The sequence below is a fragment of the Mandrillus leucophaeus genome, unplaced genomic scaffold, assembly GCF_000951045.1.
Source record: "Mandrillus leucophaeus isolate KB7577 unplaced genomic scaffold, Mleu.le_1.0 Scaffold577, whole genome shotgun sequence".
Classification (NCBI taxonomy): Eukaryota; Metazoa; Chordata; class Mammalia; order Primates; family Cercopithecidae; genus Mandrillus; species Mandrillus leucophaeus.
Genome location: NW_012106219.1, coordinates 114877 through 134826, shown reverse-complemented (window position 1 = coordinate 134826; position 19950 = coordinate 114877). Strand labels below are relative to the sequence as shown.

At 39.4% G+C, this 19950-nt stretch overlaps 1 protein-coding gene across 3 annotated transcripts in view; it reads left to right on the top strand.

Moving 5' to 3' along the window:
• FNDC3A (fibronectin type III domain containing 3A) overlaps positions 1 to 19950 on the top strand; it is a 227413-nt gene that overhangs the window by 129425 nt on the left and 78038 nt on the right. For all 3 annotated transcript variants that reach the window (XM_011998601.1, XM_011998603.1, XM_011998604.1), the window contains 2 exons: positions 1860 to 1936; positions 17327 to 17564. In XM_011998601.1, coding sequence (XP_011853991.1) covers positions 1860 to 1936; positions 17327 to 17564 — 315 coding nt within the window. The remainder of the gene's footprint in view (positions 1 to 1859; positions 1937 to 17326; positions 17565 to 19950) is intronic.

Below are 19950 nucleotides of genomic sequence, written 5' to 3'. Positions count from 1 at the left end.
ATGATGATATTTGCCTGATAGAATGATTATGAGGAGAAAAAAATATGCAAAAGGCCTGGCACATAGTTAGTATTAGTTATATATAATTAAGATAATATTCTGGACAACTTCATGTATTTGGTGGTGGGCTTGTTTTGGATGGGAAGACTATCTTGTTGAAAAGTTCTTTTCAGCCAGATATTATATGTGTAATTTAGTGTTCTACACAAACACTTCTTACTTTCTCTCAACCACTTCAGTCTTATCCCTACTTCTCTTCTCCTCCCCACCTCTTCTGTCTTTTCTCTCCCCTCCTGCTTTCTCCCATTTCTCCACATCGTTCCTCCTCCCCCTTACCCTTCTGTTTTCTCCTCTCCCTCCCTTGTTGTCTTCTCTTCACTCTCTCCTTAATTGCCTCTTGTCCCTTTTCTTATCCCTCCGTTTTCTTCTCTTAACTCTTGCTCTCCCCTTCTTCTCTCCCCTCTTGCCTTTCTCCTCTCCTTGCTTCCCCCTTTTTTCTCCACTTTCCCCACTTTCCTTACTCCTTTTTAGTATTTTCCCTCATACCCCTTTCTTTTGTGTTCTCTTTGCTCTTCCCTAGCTCTCTCATCTCCCTAGCCCTAATTTTACCACCACTTTGTGGTTCTGTCCTCACCCCTTGTCTTCCCTAGAAAGGGCAGAATGGCTGTAATCCGGATTTGCTGTGACCTCCATGCCCTTTATTCTGGTTTTCTGAAGTATGTATAATATTAACAAAGTTATTTGTTTTCTACCCTACAATTAAGCTTTTCGTCCTTCATTTCTTTTATAGCTGAGAGCCATTATATAATGGTAGATTATAATTCTGCATATAAAAGAGATCCTTTTCGCTTTACATTCTTCATCAGACCTTTGTTCTTATTTCCTTAGAAATAAGTAATTTCTTTGAAAAGGTTTCATTTCAGGTTATTAAAAACCGGTGGGCATGAGGGGACACTGCAGTGTAGAGTTACAGGAAGAAAGGAACTGAAGGGGAGTAAGAGACTTTTTTAAAAGTTACATAAAGCAACTAAGATTTTAGTTCCTAGAAAGAACAAAACACACCTTCTCCAAATGCGTCTTTTGTTCCCAGAAACGTTAAAAGAGAAGGTAAACTAGAGATAGTAGTTATAAAAGTTAATTGGAAAACCTAACACTGTAAAAGTGAAAGGAAGTGTAGAATGAGAGAAGCTGAATTTTCCTTTTTAGAACTTTTTAGTGTGAGAAACAAAAAAAATTTTTTTTTCCTTTGGGTAAATACACGTGTGGCATTTTTCTTTGTTCTTAAGCTGCCATAGACATGAGTCACGCATTACAGTGTTTTAACCCTAGCAAAGCAGGTTCCAAATTTGTAACTATTCTTCCTCTTGCTTTTTTATTTTGTCCCTGTTATTTTTGAAAATTTTGCCTTTTGTATTTTTCATTGATTTTTATATGCAGAGTTTAGTTTGATTTTTCTCTAGGTCAGTGTTTCTAAACTTACACTATTATAAGAGTCACCTGGGATAATTGTAAAGTGAATATAATGATTCAAGACCCCATTTACTAAGAATCTGTAGGAGAGCCTGTTAATCTATTTTAAAAAGCCCTCTCACCCGCCCCCGCCCCTGCCCCTGCCCCTTCAACTTTAAGAAACACAAATGTAGGTAAAAGGTAATTTGTGCACTTTACAGGATAGATTTTTATAACAGGTCAATCATCTGAATTTCTTTTTATAAAATGTATATAAAATTTTATAAAAATGTAGTTACTGTTGGCTTGAGTGTTTAGATGAAGTATTAGAAAAATGTAATTCAAATTGTTTTCAACTTTAGCCCGATAAGCAATCATGGGTTAATACATCATTTCTGTGACCCATTCAGGTCCTGCTCAGGTTCCAATGATGTCTCCAAATGGTTCTGTGCCTCCTATCTATGTGCCTCCTGGATATGCCCCACAGGTATGTTTTTATGCTATTTTTCTTTTCATGTTTATATAATAGTGATTATTCTCTTTGATTTTGATGAAAAAATACCATTTAATTACTGAGGCTCACCAAGTGTTGTGTATCTATCATAAATCTATTTCAAGTATCTTAGTACGTTTGGAAAGGAAGAAAAATTTTTATTGGCAGCACTCATCATTTGGCTTTGTCTTTGGGTATTAAGTCACAAAAGAAAATTCATTCTAGAATTTTATCTCCCTAAATATATGACTAAATAAAAATAATATTTTAGGTTGTAAAGGTGCCTACATTGACATTTTAAAATTTAGTCATTTGCTCAGATGTAACCCAAGACAATGCTTCCAACTTTATTCATACAAAGACTCTCAGACACTGATGATAATTGTATGGCATGTTGTGTTCAATAGAAAAGAGTTTAGCTCTTCAACCCTGAGGGATGAGGGGAATCAGTATCTCCATACACCTGTAACCTTTTATGCACGATGGCTGGAAAGCTCTGACCTTATAGTAATTTATGAACACAGGCAAACTGAATTAAACTGTAAAATCTGCAGGTGTTCAATATCTTCCACTACTGAGGTTTCGTATAGTCTGCACTCGTTGCCTCAGTCTATTTTGGGAAATAATCAGTTTCTTTCCCTAGCATTGAATTTACACTTGAAGTTTTCTTCAGACCCTCTGTTACTTCCTCCCTGATTATGCCAGAATATTGGTGGTGGGATATTGGGGTGGATTTTCTGCCCACTCTATGAAGCACGCAATCACATGAACGATGGCAAAAGAAGCGCACTGGGAAGGAGAGAATGGAATGAGATTTAGAGTCAGAAAAGGAGAATCCATATCTTATTTCAAACCTTTGCTGGCTGCATGGTCTTGGGCAAATCAACTTCCTTCAGTCTCAGTGCCTTCCTCATGAGATGAGATCATGTACTACAATTACCTTGTAAGCTTTTCAGAATAGTCTCTACTAACTGTCTCTACTTTTGTTTAGCACACTGACTCCTTGATATAGTCTGCATTCTGTCTATATTACTCTACTAAAACTGCCCTCCGCTGTGTACCAAATCCAAAGGCCTACTTTCCAGCCTGGTCGTCTTTGACCTCTGGTAAAATTTGGTACCCCTGATAAGAGTAACTGCAGATTTCCTTGACATCATGCTGCCCTGATTTTTTTTTTTTCTACTTCTCTGTTGCACCTTCTCAGATCTTCTCTTACATGAAGACTGTTCTCTAGCATAGTTCAGTTCATGATTTATTGAGTGGCACCACGTACTAAGCTCTGTATTGGGAGCTAGTGATAAAAAGATGATTAAGACAAGTTCTTTCAGTGCACTTGTAGGTTATCTGCTGTTCTCTCATCTTACAGTACCTTTTTGTTTTATTGTTTGTGGCAAACTCCTACCCTTTTCATTTCACTTCATCGTGAGCTCTGAAAGCAGTTTTCCCTGAGCCTTTGCAGGTGCTTCTCCCTTTAGGCTTTCATGGCATATTATTGATACATACATTCCTCTTTTCATAAACTTATGAAACTAATTCCTGAGATTATGAATTCTTACAGTTCGTATATTCAACAGTGTTCCACAAATATGTATTGAGTGTTTATATATGTCAGGCACGCTTGGGTGCTTGGAATATGTCCATGACTGAAAGAGGCAAAGACTCATGCCACTCTGTGGTTTATATTCTTATGGGGAGAGGAAAATAAAAAGTGGATAAACTCTATAATGTTTGCTGGGCACGGTGGCTCACGCCTGTAATCCCAGTACTTTGGGAGGCCAAGGTGGGCGGATCACCTGAGATCAGGTGTTCAAGACCAGCCTGGTGAAACCCTGTCTCTACAAAATATACAAAAATTAGCTGGGCATGGTAGCAGGTGCCTGCAATCCCAGCTACTAGGGAGGCTAAAGCAGGAGAATCGCTTGAACCTGGGAGGTGGAGGTTGCAGTGAGCGGAGATTGCACCACTACACTCCAGCCTAGGAGACAGAGTGAGACTCTGTCTCAAAAAAAAAAAAAAAAATTCTATAATGTGTTCAAGCTGGTTATATTTTACAATAGAGTGGTCAGAATAGGCCTCATTGGGCAGGTAAGATTTCAGCCAAGTCTTGAAGGACAGGTGGGGGTTAGCTATGCATCTCTCTGAGAAAACAGGATTCTGGACAGAAATGGCCAGTGCAAGTGGCCTAAGATGACAGCATGCCTGGGAACAGCAAGGAGGTCAGTATGACTGGACTGATTCATCAAGGAAGAATAGTAGGGAATGAGGTAAGAAGTAAGAAGCCTAGATCATATAAGACTCTTACTCATCTTTATATCCTCAATGCTGAGTATATAGCCTGTCATATAGTAGGGGCTCAGTAAATATTTGTAAATCAGATAATCATCCGAGTTGAGGTTCTATATCTTTAGACCAAGAGCCACAGAGATAATCTTCCTATAGCAATTCTTTGGTTAAAGAGCCTATAGCCGGCTTGTCCACTCAACGAAGTTTAGATTTCTTGACATTTAAGGCTTTACACGGTTCTGTCCTGGTTTTGCCTTGGCACCATTTTCTTAATACTTCCAATTATGTCCATTTTTGTAGCCAGACATTTCTCACATGCTTACTTGGTGTTTCCTTAACGCAGTTATCTAAGGAATGTTATTCATTTCTCCATTTCTGCCTTCTAAAATTCTACCGATCCTTGAGGGCCTAGATCACTTCAATACCAGAAGTGGTATTGAACCGCTTCTTGGTTATAATACATATCACCTAATATAATTATGAACAGTTAGCCCTTCATATCCTTAGGTTCCAAATCTGTGGATTCAACCAACCACAGATTGAAACTATTTGAAAAAAAATTGCATCTATACTGAACATGTATAGACTTTCTTGTCATATTTCTTAAACAATACAATATAACTATTTACACAACATTTACATTATATTAGGTATAAGTAATCTAGAGATGATTTAAAGTATACCAGAGGATGTTGTAGGTTATAAGCAAATACTACTCCATTTTATATCAGAGGCTTGAGCATTAGAAGATTTTGGTTTCCACGGAAAGTCCTAGAACCAGTCCCCCATGCATACCAAGGGACAACTGCATATGTATTTTTACTCCTACAGGATTTTAGGTTCCTTAGGATAGGAACTGCCTTTTAATTATTTTTGTGTTCTTGCGGTAACTCAAATGTAGTAGGTATCCCATAAGTAGTTGTCACATAAATTAATTTTAACTATAGTCTTCCTGGAAGGATTATGTGAGGCTAGTGGGCTACTATTATTAATCTTAATTTAAGATGAAGATGATCTGTAGAAAACATGTCATTTTCATTACACAGGGTAATCCAAAGACAAAAATCTAGTCTCGTCATTTTTTAGTTAATTTAAGTTTCCAGTATGTAAGACTTTGAGGCTTCCACAGAGGCGAGCCCACAGAGGGCGAGCTGAAGCAGGGTGGGGCATCGCCTCACCCAGGAAACAAAAGAGATTGGGGGACTCCCTCCCCTAGCCAAGGGAAGCTGTGAGGGACTGTGCCATGAGGAACCGTGCATTCTGGCCCAGATGCTACACTTTTCCCACAGTCTTCACAACCCACAGACCAGGAGATTCCCTTGGGTGCCTACACCACCACGGCCCTGGGTTTCAAGCACAGAACTGGGCAGGCATTTGGGCAGACACTGAGCTAGCTGCAAGAGTTTTTTTTCATACTCCAGTGGCTCGTGGAACACCAGCAAGACAGAACCGTTCACTCCCCTGGAAAGGGGGCTGAAGTCACAGAGCCAAGTGGTCTAGCTCAGCAGATCCCATCCCCACAGAACTCAGCAAGCTAAGATCCACACTGGCTTGAAATTCTTGCTGCCAGCACAGCAGTCTGAAGTCCACCTAGGACACTCAAGCTTGATGGGGGACGGGCGTCTGCCATTAACTGAGGCATGAGTAGGCCGTGTCTTCCCCCCTGCCACCCAGCCCAACAGTGTAAAGAAAGCCACCAGGAAGTTGGAACTGGGCGGAGCCCACCTCAGCTCAGCAAAAGCCACTGTAGCCAGACTGCCTCTCTAGATTCCTCCTCTCTGGACAGGACATCTCTGAAAGAAAGGCTCCAGCCCCAGTCAGGGGCTTATAGATAAAACTCATCTTCCTGGGACAGAGCACCTGGGGGAACGGGCAGGTGTGGGTGCAGCTTCAGCAGACTTAAACGTTCCTGCCTCCCGGCTGTAAAGAGAGCAGTGGATCTCCCAGCACAGCCCTCGAGCTCTGCTAAGGGACACATTGCCTCCTCAAGTGGGTCCCTAACCCCAGTGCCTCCTGACTGGGAGATACCTCCCAGCAGGGGTCGACAGACACCTCATACAGGAGAGCTCCACCTGGCATCTGGTGGGTGCCCCTCTGGGGCGAAGCTTCCAGAGGAAAGAACAGGCCGCAATCTGTGCTGTTCTGCAGCCTCTGCTGGTGATACCCAGGCAAACAGGGTCAGGGTGGACCTCCAGCAAATTCCAGCAGACCTGCAGCAGAGGGGCCTGACTATTAGAAGGAAAAGTAAAAGAAAGGAATAGCATCAACATCAAGAAAAAGGATGTCCACACAGAAACCCCATCCGAAGGTCACCAACATCAGAGACCAAAGGTAGATAAATCCATGAAGATGAGGAAAAACCAGCACAAAAAGACTGAAAATTCCAAAAACCTCCTCCAAAGGATCACAACTCCTTGCCAGCAAGTGAACAAATTTGGACGGAGAATGAATGAGTTTGACGAATTGACAGAAGTAGGCTCCAGAAGGTAGGTAATAATAAACTCCTCCGAGCTAAAGGAGCATGTTCTAACCCAATGCAAGGAAGCTAAGAACCTTGAAAAAAGGTTAGAGGAATTGCTAACTAGAATAACCAGTTTAGGAGAAGAACATAAATGACCTGATGGAACTGAAAAACACAGCACAAGAACTTTGTGAAGCATGCACAAGTATCAACAGCCAAATCAATCAAGCGGAAGAAAGGATATCAGACTTTGAAGATCAACTTAATGAAATAAAGTGTGAAGACAAGATTAGAGAGAAAAGAATGAAAATGAATGAACAAAGCCTCCAAGAAATATGAGACTATGTGAAAAGTCCAAACCTATGTTTGATTGGTGTACCTGAAAGTGATGAGGAGTATGGATCCAAGTTGGAAAACACTCTTCAGGATATTATCCAGGAGAACTTCCCCAACCTAGCAACACAGGCCAACATTCAAATTCAGGAAATACAGAGAACACCACTAAGATACTCCTTGGGAAGAGAAAACCCAAGACACATAATCGTCAGACTCACCAAGGTTGAAATGAAGGAAGAAATGTTAAGGGCAGCCAGAGAGAAAGATCAGATTACCCACAAAGGGAAGCCCCATCAGACTAATAGCAAATCTCTCTTCAGAAACCCTACAAGCCAGAAGAGAATGGGGGCCAATATTCAACATTCTTAAAGGAAAGAATTTTCAACCCAGAATTTCATATCCAACCAAACTAAGCTTCATAAGCTTAGTTTAGGAGAAATAAAATCCTTTACAGACAAGCAGATGCCGAGATGAGAGATTTCATCAGCACCAGGCCTGCCTTACAAGAGCTCCTGAAGGAAGCACTAAATATGGAAAGGAAAAACCAGTACCAGCCACTGCAAAAACATGCCAAATTGTAAAGACCATTGACTCTATGAAGAGAATGCAGCAACTAACGGGCAAAATAACCAGCTAGCATCATAATGACAGGATCAAATTTACACATAACAGTATTAATCTTAAATGTAAATGGGCTAAATGCCCCAATTAAAAGACACAGACTGGCAAATTGGATAGAGTCGAGACCCATCAGTGTGCTGTATTTGGGAGACCATCTCACATGCAGAGACACACATAGGCTCAAAATAAAGGGATGGAGGAATATTTACCAAGCAAATGGAAAAAAAAAAAAAAAAAGAAGGCAGGGATTGCAATCCTAGTCTTTGATAAAACAGACTTTAAACCAACAAAGATCAAAAGAGACAAGAAGGGCATTACATAATGGTAAAGGGATCAATACAGCAAGAAGAGCTAACTATCCTAAATATATATGCACACAATACAGGAGCACCCAGATTTATAAAGCAAGTTCTTAGAGACCTACAAAGAGACAGACTCCCACACGATAGTAATGGGAGACTTTAACACCCCACTGTCAGTATCAGATCAATGAGAAAGAAAATTAACAAGGATGTCCAGGACTTGAACTTAGCTCTGCACCAAGCTGACCTAATAGATATCTACAGAACTCTCCACCCCAAATCCACACAGTATACATTTTCTCACCACATCACACTTACTCTAAAATTGACCACATAATTGGAAGTAAAAACACTCCTCAGCAAATGTAAAAGAACAGAAATTGTGACAGTCTCTCAGACCACCGTGCAATCAAATTAGAACTCAGGATTCAGAAACTCACTAAAAACTGCACAGCTGCATGGAAACTGAACAGCCTGCTCCTGAATGAGTACTGGGTAAACAACAAAATGAAGGCAGAAATAAAGATGTTGTTTGAAACCAATGAGAACAAAGACACAACATACCATAATCTCTGGGACACATTTAAAGCAGTATGTAGAGGGCAATTTATAGCACTAAATATCCGCATGAGAAAGTGGGAAAGATCTAAAGTCGACACCCTAATGTCACAATTAAAAGAACTAGAGAAGCAAGAGCAAACAAATTCAGAAGCTATTAGAAGACAAGAAATAACTAAGATCAGACCAGAACTGAAGGAGATAGAGACAAAAAGAAACCCTTCAAAAAAAATCAATCAATTCAGGAGCTGTTTTGAAAAGATGAACAAAATAGACCACTAGCTAAACTGTTAAGAAAAGAGAGAAAAATCAGACACAATAAAAAATGATAAAGGGAATATTATCACTGATCCCACAGAAATACAGACTACCATCAGAAAATACTATAAACACCTCTATGCAAATAAACTAGAAAATCTAGAAGAAATGGGTAAACTCCTGCACACATACACCCCCCAAAGACTAAACCAGGAAGAAGTAGAATCCCTGAATAGACCAATAACAAGTTCTGAAATTGAAGGGGTAATTAATAGCCTAACAACCAAAAAAAGCCCAGGACCAAATGGATTCACAGCTGAATTCTACCAGAGGTACAAAGAGGAGCTGTTACCATTCCTTCTGAAAGTATTTCAAAAAACAGAAAAAGACGGACTCCTCCCTAATTCATTTTATGAGACCAGCATCATCCTGATACCAAAACCTAGCAGAGACACAACAAAAAAAGAAAATTTCAGGCCAGTATCCCTGATGAACATTGATGCGAAAATCCTCAGTAAAATACTGGCAAACTTAATCCAGCAGCACGTGAAAAAGCTTATCCACCACAATCAAGTCTGCTTCATACCTGGGATGCAAAGCTGGTTCAACATACATAAATCAATAAACGTAATCTATCACATAAACAGAACCAATGACAAAAACCACATGATTATCTCAATAGACACAGAAAACTTTCAATAAACTCAGTATTGATGGAACGTATCTCAAAATAACAAGGCTGTTTATAACAAACCCATAGCTGGTGTTGGGAATACTGGCTAGCCATATGCAGAAAACTGAAACTGGACCCATTCCTTACACCTTATACAAAAATTAACTCAAGATGGATTAAAGACTTAAACGTAAAACCTAAAACAATAAAAGCCCTAGAGGAAAACCCAGGCAGTACCATTCAAGACATAGGCATGGGCAAAGACTTCATGACCAAAACACCAAAAGCAACAGCAACAAAAGCCAAAATTGACAAATGGGATCTAATTAAACTAAAGAGCTTCTTCTGTACAGCAAAAGAAACTCATCAGAGTGAACAGGCAACCTGTAGAAAGGGAGAAAATTTTTGCAATCTGCCTGTCCGACAAAGGGCTAATATCCAGAATCTACAAAGAACTTAAACAAATTTACCAAAAAAACAAACAAACAAACAAAAACTCAACCCCATCAAAAAGTGGACAAAAGATCTGAACAGACACTTCTCAAAAGAAGACATTTATGTGGCCAACAAACATGAAAAACAACTCATCATCACTGGTCATTAGAGAAATGCAAATCAAAACCACAAAGAGCTACCATCTCATGCCAGTTAAAAAGTTAGGAAACCACAGATGCTGAAGAGATGTGAAGAAATAGGAATGCTTTTACACTGTTGGTGGTAGTGTAAATTAGTTCAACCATTGTGGAAGACAGTGTGACAATTCCTCAGGGATCTATAACCACAAATACTACTTGACCCAGCAATCTCATTTCTGGGTATATAGCCAAAGGATTATAAATCATTGTACTAGGACACATGCACACATATGTTTATTGCAGCACTATTCACAATAGCAAAGACTTGGAACCAGCCCAAATGCCCATCAATGATAGACTGTGGTGCATATACACTATGGAATAGTATGCAGCCATAAAAAAGGATGAGTTCATGTCCTTTGCAGGGACATGGATGAAGCTGGAAACCATCATTCTCAGCAAATTAACAAAGGAACAGAAAACCAAACCCCGCATGTTCTCACTTATAAGTGGGAGTTGAACCATGAGAACACATGGACACAGGGAGGGGAACATCACACACAGGCCTGTGGAGGGATGGGGAGCTAGGAGAGGGCTAGCATTAGGAGAAACACCTAATACAGATGATGGGTTGATGGCTGCAGCAAACCACCATGGCACGTGTATACCTATGTAACAAACCTACGTGTTCTGCACATGTATCCCAGAACTTAAAGTCTAAGTAAAAAAAAAAAAAGAAGAGGAGAAAAAAAGCTTCAGAAGAAGCAAACTATTTGAAAAGATGATACATAGTCCACACACCAAGATTATGTACTTTACACATAAATAACCTCCATAGCCATTTCTGGGGCCTGCTTGGTCCTTATTTTAGGCAGAACCTTACTGAGCTTTATTATTGCAGTTTAACAAATAAGGAAAGTTTTAAGAAATTGATGTACTGCACAAAGGCAGAAATATGTGCTAGTGGAATTAAGTTATCAAATGAGGAAATGAACAAAACATAAAACTATAAAACTTAAATACAAAGCAAGTGACGCCAGGAGTAGAAGGAACTTAATTCACTGGCAAATAGTACTAACTTAGAGTCCCTAAGAGCATTGTATTGCAGGACAGGATAACACTTCTGCTATTTCAGTGATGAAGTTAATAACTTACCAAGAGAAGTTTATAAACTACCTGAATGGGACTCCTGAAAGGCACTATCAGAAGTTCTGCGTTTCTTGTAATGGCTCCCTTTTTAATAGAATGTGGGCTGTTATGGTAGTGAGAGGGTGCCTAACAGGGAAGGAATTGTAGATCGCATAATGTGGGGAAAGAACCTATCTGGACTTTGGGAAAAGTTTCAGGTTACTCCTTTGAGCTGTGCCTGGTGTTTCCTTTTGCCTTTATGATGCCATGCAGCAGTGAGGTCAGTGTTTTTTTTCAAAGATTTTGCAAATCAATCTGATCTCAGTCTTCTTGCTGCTTTTGGGGACAACAGCCAAAAGGGACAGACAGGGGAATGTGAGAAACTACAAGATGGGGAAACCTAAGAGATTTATATGAGAATGAAGAGATATAATAAGAACTGGAGAGAAAGGAGATTGTGGTCACATACTGTTGTGTATGTTTGTAGACACATAAATGTTTGCTGAATGAATGGTCTGTGTTACTGTTTAAGAGCTTAAAGTTGTTTTGAGCTTAAAGTTAAGCTATATTATTGTTTAAGAGCTTAAAGTTGGAATAGTTCTGGGTTCAGGGTGAGACCATAGAAGTAGGTTGCAAAAAGTAGAGAGGAAGCTAAGGTTGTAGGAATTGAGAAGGTCACAGAACCCTAATAGCTTCGGTGGTGTAAAGAGAGGGAGAAAGAAATGTAGCATTCTGTTAGTGCTAAAAGAACATATATATATCTGATCATATCATTCATTTAACAAATAACTTTTAGAGCATCAACCCATGTGGTAGATACTATTCCAGGTCCTGGGGGGAAAAACAATAAACAAAACATTTATCATGGGCTTTATATTCTGATGAGGAAGACACACAATATAAAATGTCAGATAATATACACAGTTTCCTTTCTCTGCAGCCCTTCTCAATTGTGTCTCTGTTCAATAAAGGAGAAAAAAAAAAGGCATGTCTTTGCCTACTTAGAAATTAGGTGGCATCTGTGGTTAAGTGGTCAGACTATGCTAATGCCTCATTTAATTATATTTTATTGCCTTACCTGTATTTTAATTTTTATGAACACTGACAAATTTGAATTATATTTTACCTTTTTTTTCCTTTTCGCAACTTACTGATTTTATTTTACATCACAACCGGTGTACCCTGTTGGTACGAAATCTAACCTCTACATGGTGGCCATTTCTTAGCACCTGAGCCCCTGGAGACTTAGCAAATAGTTTTGAAGTCTATTGCCTTCCTGTGAAGTTACTGGCTGCTTGAGGTAGTGGAGTTCACCATGCTCTCAGTTCTTATCTGGCTTTTTTTTTCCCCCTCTTCTGTCTACATCTTAGGTTTGAGTTTTGTTTTGTTCTGTTTTTTTTAATTGTGGTGAAACACACATAACGTAAAATTACCATCTTAACCTTTTTTAAGTTTACAGTTTAATGGCATTAGGTGCATTTACAGCATTGCACTACCATCTCCACCCTCCATCCACAGAACTCTTCATCTTGCTGAAAGCTGAAGCTCTGAACCTGTTAAATAGTAGCTTTCCATTTTCCTCTCCCCAAGCTTATCTTTGTATTTTAAATGTTCTTTCTCAGCAGAAAAGTGGTTTTAATTTCTTAAATAATTTAGCCATTTATTTTTAATCAAATCTCTTGTAAACAACAACAACAACAAAGACACTAGAAGGCCTATGGATTCTGTGCCCACAAAGTAGATAAGAACATGGAATCTGAAGCCAAGTTGCCTGAGTTCAAATACTGGCTCCTTCACTTTCTACTTATATGACCCTGGGCAAGTTGTTTAACATCTCTGTGCCTCAGTTTCTCCATCTGAAAAATTGAAATAATAATAGTATGTAACATTGTTCCAAAGATCAACTAGTTCATATATGTCCCTTGAGAAACTTAACCGTTAGATTATAGAGTAAGACATATGCATCTGGAAAATTAACACTTCAATGTTATAAATATCAAACAAGTGATACAGAATAAATGCAGTAGAAATTATAGGAGAGAGAGATCACTGAGATTGTAGTACCTGGGGGAGGTACTACATGTAGTTCATGGGGGAGCAGTCAAATGGTGTCTTACACAGACTCCTAGCCCCACACCTCCACCAGCATTTGCACATCTGCAGTTATGTGCTCTGCCTTCTCATCCAACCCACAAACTCTACTTCCACATCTGTAACACAAACTTTCCTGCTCCTGTCCAGACTCGGTTCCCCCACTAGGGTACTGGAACCCGTCCCTTTTTGCCTGCATATTTCTAGCATTTTCTAGCATTTTTCTTTTCTCTCTTCTGCATTATCAGTTTCTTGTTCTCTGCTGGGTTATTTTCATTAGTATCTTGAGCCTTTTGCAATTTCACTCCTGAAAACAACAAAACATGAAAGTTTCTTGACTTCACTACTCCTATGAGCCACCACCCTATTTCTGTATTCCCCTTTGCAGCAGAACATTTTTAAATTGTGCAGTTAGCTCTAATTCTTCTCCTTACTTTTTCTCTTAAACCCACTACAGTTAGGCTTTGACCCTATGGCTATACCAAAACTGCTTTCCAAGATCACAGTGATGTCTACATTGCTAAATCCATTGGTCAGATTCTTAGTCTTCCTGAATGGGAAGCTTGACCTATCAGCAGCATTTGACACAGTTAGTCCTTCCTCCTTGACACGCTTCACCAAACTTCCAGACTCTATACACTCTCTTAGTTTTTCTTCTGCCTCGCTTGGTCATCCCTTCCCAATCTTTCCAGAGTTGCAGACTAGTATATCTTAACAGTCTATTCAACATTTCCACTAAGTTGTCTTATAAACTCTTCAAACTCACAAGTACAAAACTTGAAACTCCAAATCTCTTCCCCTGAAAAAAACTTGTTCTGCTCCACAGCCTTCCTCATCACATTGATGGAAGACTGTTCTTCCCTAACTACTTTTTCTCACTTCCCACATGGAATCATCAGCTAATCTTGTCTTGTTTCTTTACTTTTTTTTTTTTTTCTTTTTGAGACGGAGTCTTGCTCTGTCACCCAGGCTGGAGTGCAGTGGCAAGAGCTTGGCTTACTGCAACCTCTGCCTCTCGAGTTCAAACGATTCTTCTGCCTCAGCCTCCCGAGCAGCTGGGACTACAGGTGCATGCCACCATGCCTGGCTAATTTTTGTATTTTTAGTAGAGATGGAATTTCACCATATTGGCCAGGCTGGTCTTGAATTCCTGACCTCATGATCCACCTGCTTCAGCCTCCCAAAGTGCTGGGATTACAGGCATAAGCCACCGTACCTGGCCTCTACTTTTAAATATATGCAGAATGTGAGTCACTTCTCACCATCACCACTGCTGCCTCCCTGGTCTTAGCCATGATCATCTCTTGCCTAGATTACTACAGTAGCTTTCTGAATGGTTTACCTGCTTTTGTCTTTGCCTCGCTATGATCTGTTCTCAACTCTGCAGCCAGAATAATCCTGTCAAATATAAGGTTACATCAGGAATTCTCAACTGTAGTAACGTAAACATTTGAGGTGGGATGATGTTTTTGTTGTCCTCTGTGTTGTTGGGTATTTAACAGCATTCCTGGCCTCTCTACTTTCTAGATGTTAATAGTGCACCTGCCCTTCCCCTCCCCGAGTTGTGACAACTATAAATGTCTCCAGACCCTACCACATATCTTCTAGGAGTCAAAAACACTAGATTTTATCACTCTTCCACCCAAAACTTTGTAATGATTTCCCATTCCACTGACAGTAAATGATGAACTCCAACTCCTTAATAGTAGCCTGTGTCGTGGTGCCTGACCACCCCACTTCTACCTTAGGGGCTTTATTCTAACTGTTCCCTCTGCCTAGAACAAATCTTCCAGATTTCTGCGTGGTTAATTCCTCCCACTTCCTTGAAGTTTCTGTTAAAGCTTTACTTTGCCAATAAGGCCTACTCTGATCACTGTATTTATTCTGTACCCTGCTCCTTTCTGACAACACTTCTGATAGCCCTTACCTACTCTGCCTTTTCCATAGTATTTATCACCTTGCAACATGCTAAATAACTTACTGGTTGTGTTTGTCTGTCCCTGTTAGTATGGGTTCCCCACAGATACTTAATATAGCATTGTAAGGTTTTTCTTTCTTTGAATTATCAGTTTGTTTTGCTGAAAAATAATGTTTTAAATGAGTGGAGGAGGTAAAATTAGAGCTAGAATTGGAAGGATAGACAAGATTATTACAGATTAAAGGGAAGCAAAGTGAAGAAGAAAAATTGCATAAACAAAAGTACAGGGTATAGAAATGTATAGTCACTGTGAAGACAAGTTTTTTATTATACCAGCCTGACTGCAGTTAATGGTTCAGGATTTGTTGCAAAAGAACGATACGACTTTGAAGGTAGATTAGAACCAGGTTGAATGAATATGAAGTACAAGCCTCTTGGAAATGGAGAGTTTTTTAAGATTTGTGAATTGGAGAGTGATAAAGGTGAAAGGGGTATTGTGACAGATACTGTGATTTGGCTCACTTAAAATCCATTTCAAACTTCTTCCAGTGTTCCTTCCTGTAGGGTAGAACCTAAAAAGCTATCAGCAGTTTCTAGATTCCCTTCAGGTAGGGTTCTAGATATTATTTAGTTCCCATCAATCATATGTGCTTGCTTGAGGCTTATATTCAGAACTGAGTTAAATAGGGAGAAAGGGGTCTGAGGCATCCATTTTGCTGAAAACAAGGCATTATGTTTCTAGACCCAGCATATTAAAAACAGTTAATTCATTTGGTCTTCTAGTCCCCTGTTAGAGTCATGTTACACTCCAGTAGGTAAAGGAGAGTTTAATAATCTGCTTAATGTTTGTAATTTAGGCTTATCTATACCCAGATAAGTGTGTTTTCTAGTATACCTATACCTATACCTACCAAGCACATATATTTATAAAATAATTTGCTATCCCTAAGCATAGTAAAACTTTGCCTTCCTGAAAATCAGGATTTGCCTTTAAATTAGCACTTAACATTATGATCATTTTCTGTTTCCTGAGGAAGGTATTAGCCATTCGTTATACCTTAATAGTTACCATTTAAGTCTAAAAGAATAAGGGCCCTATTTTACTGAGGGATTTCTAATTTTGAGATGAAGTCCTTTAATTTTTTAGGGTTTCCTGTGTGTCTTTGCAGCTCCAGTAAGGTTCACAGGGGAGTAAGTCTTATCATTTAAAAAAATTTATCCCCACGGTGTAATTCCTGTTTTTTGTTTTCGTTTTTTTTTAGTTTGTAATTTCTAAGCCTCAAAGCCACAGATATTTTTCCTAACTAGGAGTTAATATAATAATATTCAGTATTTGTGTCCCTTGAAATGATCAGCTGTAAAATTGTCTTGGTCATGGTCATAAGAATTTTGCATCTAAATTCTAACATGTCATTGATTGTCTGATTGAGTCTGGATCCAGTTGTTTTGTTTTCTATTTGGTCTTTCCACAACTTGTTTTCCCCCACTCCCAGTCATAATATAGAAAAAGAAATTGATTCCTGAACCTCTTGTGTCTAAACCAAAATTACTCCATCAGGAGATGCACATAGGATAAATATCTAGTATCATAACTTATTATGTTATTCTTTAGCTTGTCTAATCAGTGTTTTAAGGTTTATATTGAATTGTATAACAAAAACTAATTCTTCATTTTGTTTGGTGCTAATTTATATGTACTAGTATATTTAATAAGTTCTTTTCATGTTGATTCTCCAAAATTTTAAAATTTCTAATGGTGTAAAAATGCTTACTCTTAACATTTTTATTTTATTTTATTTTTTATTTTATTTATTTATTTTTTAATTTTTGAGACAGTCTTGCTCTGTCACCCAGGCTAGAGTGCAATGGCGCTATCTCGGCTCACCGCAACCTCCACCTCCTAGGTTCAAGCAATTCTCCTGCCTCAGCCTCCCGAGGACCTGGGATTATAGGTATGGGCCACCATGCCCGGCTAATTTTTGTATTATTAGTAGAGACAGGGTTTCGCCATGTTGCCCAGGCTGTTCTTGAACTCCTGACCCCAGGTGACCCAGCCACCTTGGCCTCCCAAAGTACTGGAATTAGAGGCATGAGCCACCATGCCCACCTTACTCTTAACATTTTTAAAAGAATTGCTTATATTCTGTGGAAGAAATTTTAATCTTATGTTCATGTTGTAGGTTATTGAAGACAATGGTGTTCGAAGAGTTGTCGTGGTCCCTCAGGCACCAGAGTTTCACCCTGGTGGTCACACAGTTCTCCACCGTTCTCCACATCCTCCTCTGCCTGGTTTCATTCCTGTCCCAACCATGATGCCCCCTCCACCACGTCATATGTACTCACCAGTGACTGGAGCTGGAGACATGACAACACAGTATATGCCACAGTATCAGTCTTCACAAGTCTACGGAGATGTAGGTAAGACATCTAAAAGTATTCCACTGTTATTGAGTTGGATATTCTTTGCTTGGATATAATAGATGCCATTATCATATCACATTAAAGAAACAGCACATGATAATAATATAACAGGCATTTTTATTTTACTCAAGTACTATATTAGGTGCTTTATCCTCATGATCACCCTTCAAGGCAGGTAAGTAAACAGAAAAATCAAAGAGGGGAAGTAACATATCATGCAGCACTACTTAGTGGTGCGCATTCAAACAAGAGGTCTTTTCCTCTGGCCTGCAATCTAGGTGCTGAGAAATTGTTCAGCCTGGAATAACCATGGCATTGTTAAATCCTATCAGCTGTGATGCCAGTACACAAAGTTGCTAAGCTCTGTGAGGGACTGAAAAAACATAACCTCGAGGCCGGGCGCGGTGGCTCACGCCTGTAATGCCAGCACTTTGGGAGGCCGAGACGGGCGGATCACGAGGTCAGGGGTTCGAGATCAGTCTGACAAACATGATGAAACCCCACCTCTACTAAAAATACAAGACTTAGCCGGGCGTGGTGACACACGCCTGTAATCCCAGCTACTTGGGAGGGTGAGGCAGGAGAATCACTTGAACCAGGGAGGCGGAAGTTGCAGTGAGCTGAGATAGTGCCACTGCACTCCAGCCTGGGTGACAGAGTGAGACTCCATCTCAAAAAAACAAAAAACAAAAAAAAACGTAACCTCTGCCCTCAGGGAGTTAATAAATTTGGGGAAAGAGTAGGCTACCAAACATAAACACAAAATAGTATCTTAATATGTCTCATAGCTTTAAACACTGCCTATATACTGATAGCTCTCACATTTATATCTTCAGCCCAAACCTCTCTAAGCGCCAGACTTATTCCTGACTGCCTTCTCAATAACTCCACACAGATGTCTCATGCATTTCAGAACATTTCTAAACAGAAATGTCAAATGTGGACCCCCATGACTTGCTTTTTTTCTGTCCCGTCATCTCAGTAGGTGGTCCACTAGCCACTTGGTTCGCTCAAATGAAAGCCGGGTGGTCAAATTTGATTTCTCCTTTTCCAACCCTTACATCAATTAGTATCAGTTTTATTTTCAGAAGTTTCTGAATTTTTTCTACTACTTCCCCACTGCCACTCAAATCCATCCACCGTCAGCTCTTGCCAGGACAACTGCAACAATGACCTTCCAGTTGGTTTTGTTTCCATTCTTGCCCCCAATAATCAATTCTCAGCCACAGTAATTATTTTCAAATATTAATCAGACTATTCTGTTTAAACTATTTCAGTGATTTCCCATTGCAATTAGAATAAAATTCTAAACCCTTCCCCTAGACTAGAGTAAGGTTTCTCAAACACGCCACTATTGATGTTTTAGGATGGATAAGTCTTCATTGTAGAGGACAAAACTCTGCATTGTAGGATATTTAAAGGCATCCCTGGCCTCTACGCACTAACTGCCATTGTGTAGCACAGTTGTAGCACACAACTGCAAGACAACATTTTAAATATTCTGACATCTAAAAATATCTCCAGACATTTCCAAATGATCTCTAGGAAGCAAAATTAGCTCTGGTTGCAAACTGTCCTTGCAACGTTCTGCCCTGTGGCCCCGACTTCCTTGTCCACTACTTTCCCTTGGTCCGCTTATATCTTCAGTTTTTCAAAACCTCCAAGTTCTTTCTTGCCTTGGTCCCTCTGTACATGGTGGTCTCTCTGCCTTTTCTATAAATTTCCTTTATCCTTTAAATTTCAGTTTTCAGAGAAACCTTCCTGATCTTACCTTGTCAGTCTCTAGCACTGAACCTTGTTTGCATCTTTCACAGAACTTAACGCAATTTCTTTTTTGTCATTGTGTTTGTATGTCTATCTCCCTTATTTGACTATCAACTCCCTAAGAACTGAATCTGTTTTAATCACTGTTGTTTCCCTGCACTTAGCATTGCCTGTCACTTATGCTCAGTACATTTGCAGAAGAAATAACTTCAAATAGAAAATTGAAATTACACAGCACAGCCTGTAAATAGTGGATATATTGCACGTATCATATATATTTGTCAAACTTACTTCGATTGCCCAAGTAATGCAAATTGGTTCAGTAGCTCTGGGTAGTGCTTGAGATTCTGCATTTCTAACAAGCTCCTAGGAGATGTTCATGCTGTGTTCCAAGGAACATACTTCTGAGTACCAAAAGTTTATACTGCAGGTTAGTCTCATCCTATTTTTGTTTACTGCTAATTATGACTTAGTTTTTAAAATACTAGTTTTTTCTTGTAATCTGAGAAAACTGTAAGAAAAAGCTAGTATTACAATTATTACTATTTTGCATTGTTAAAACCCCTTGTTATTCTGTAGGGATATACATTAGAATACATGGAGGTGATCTACATTGATG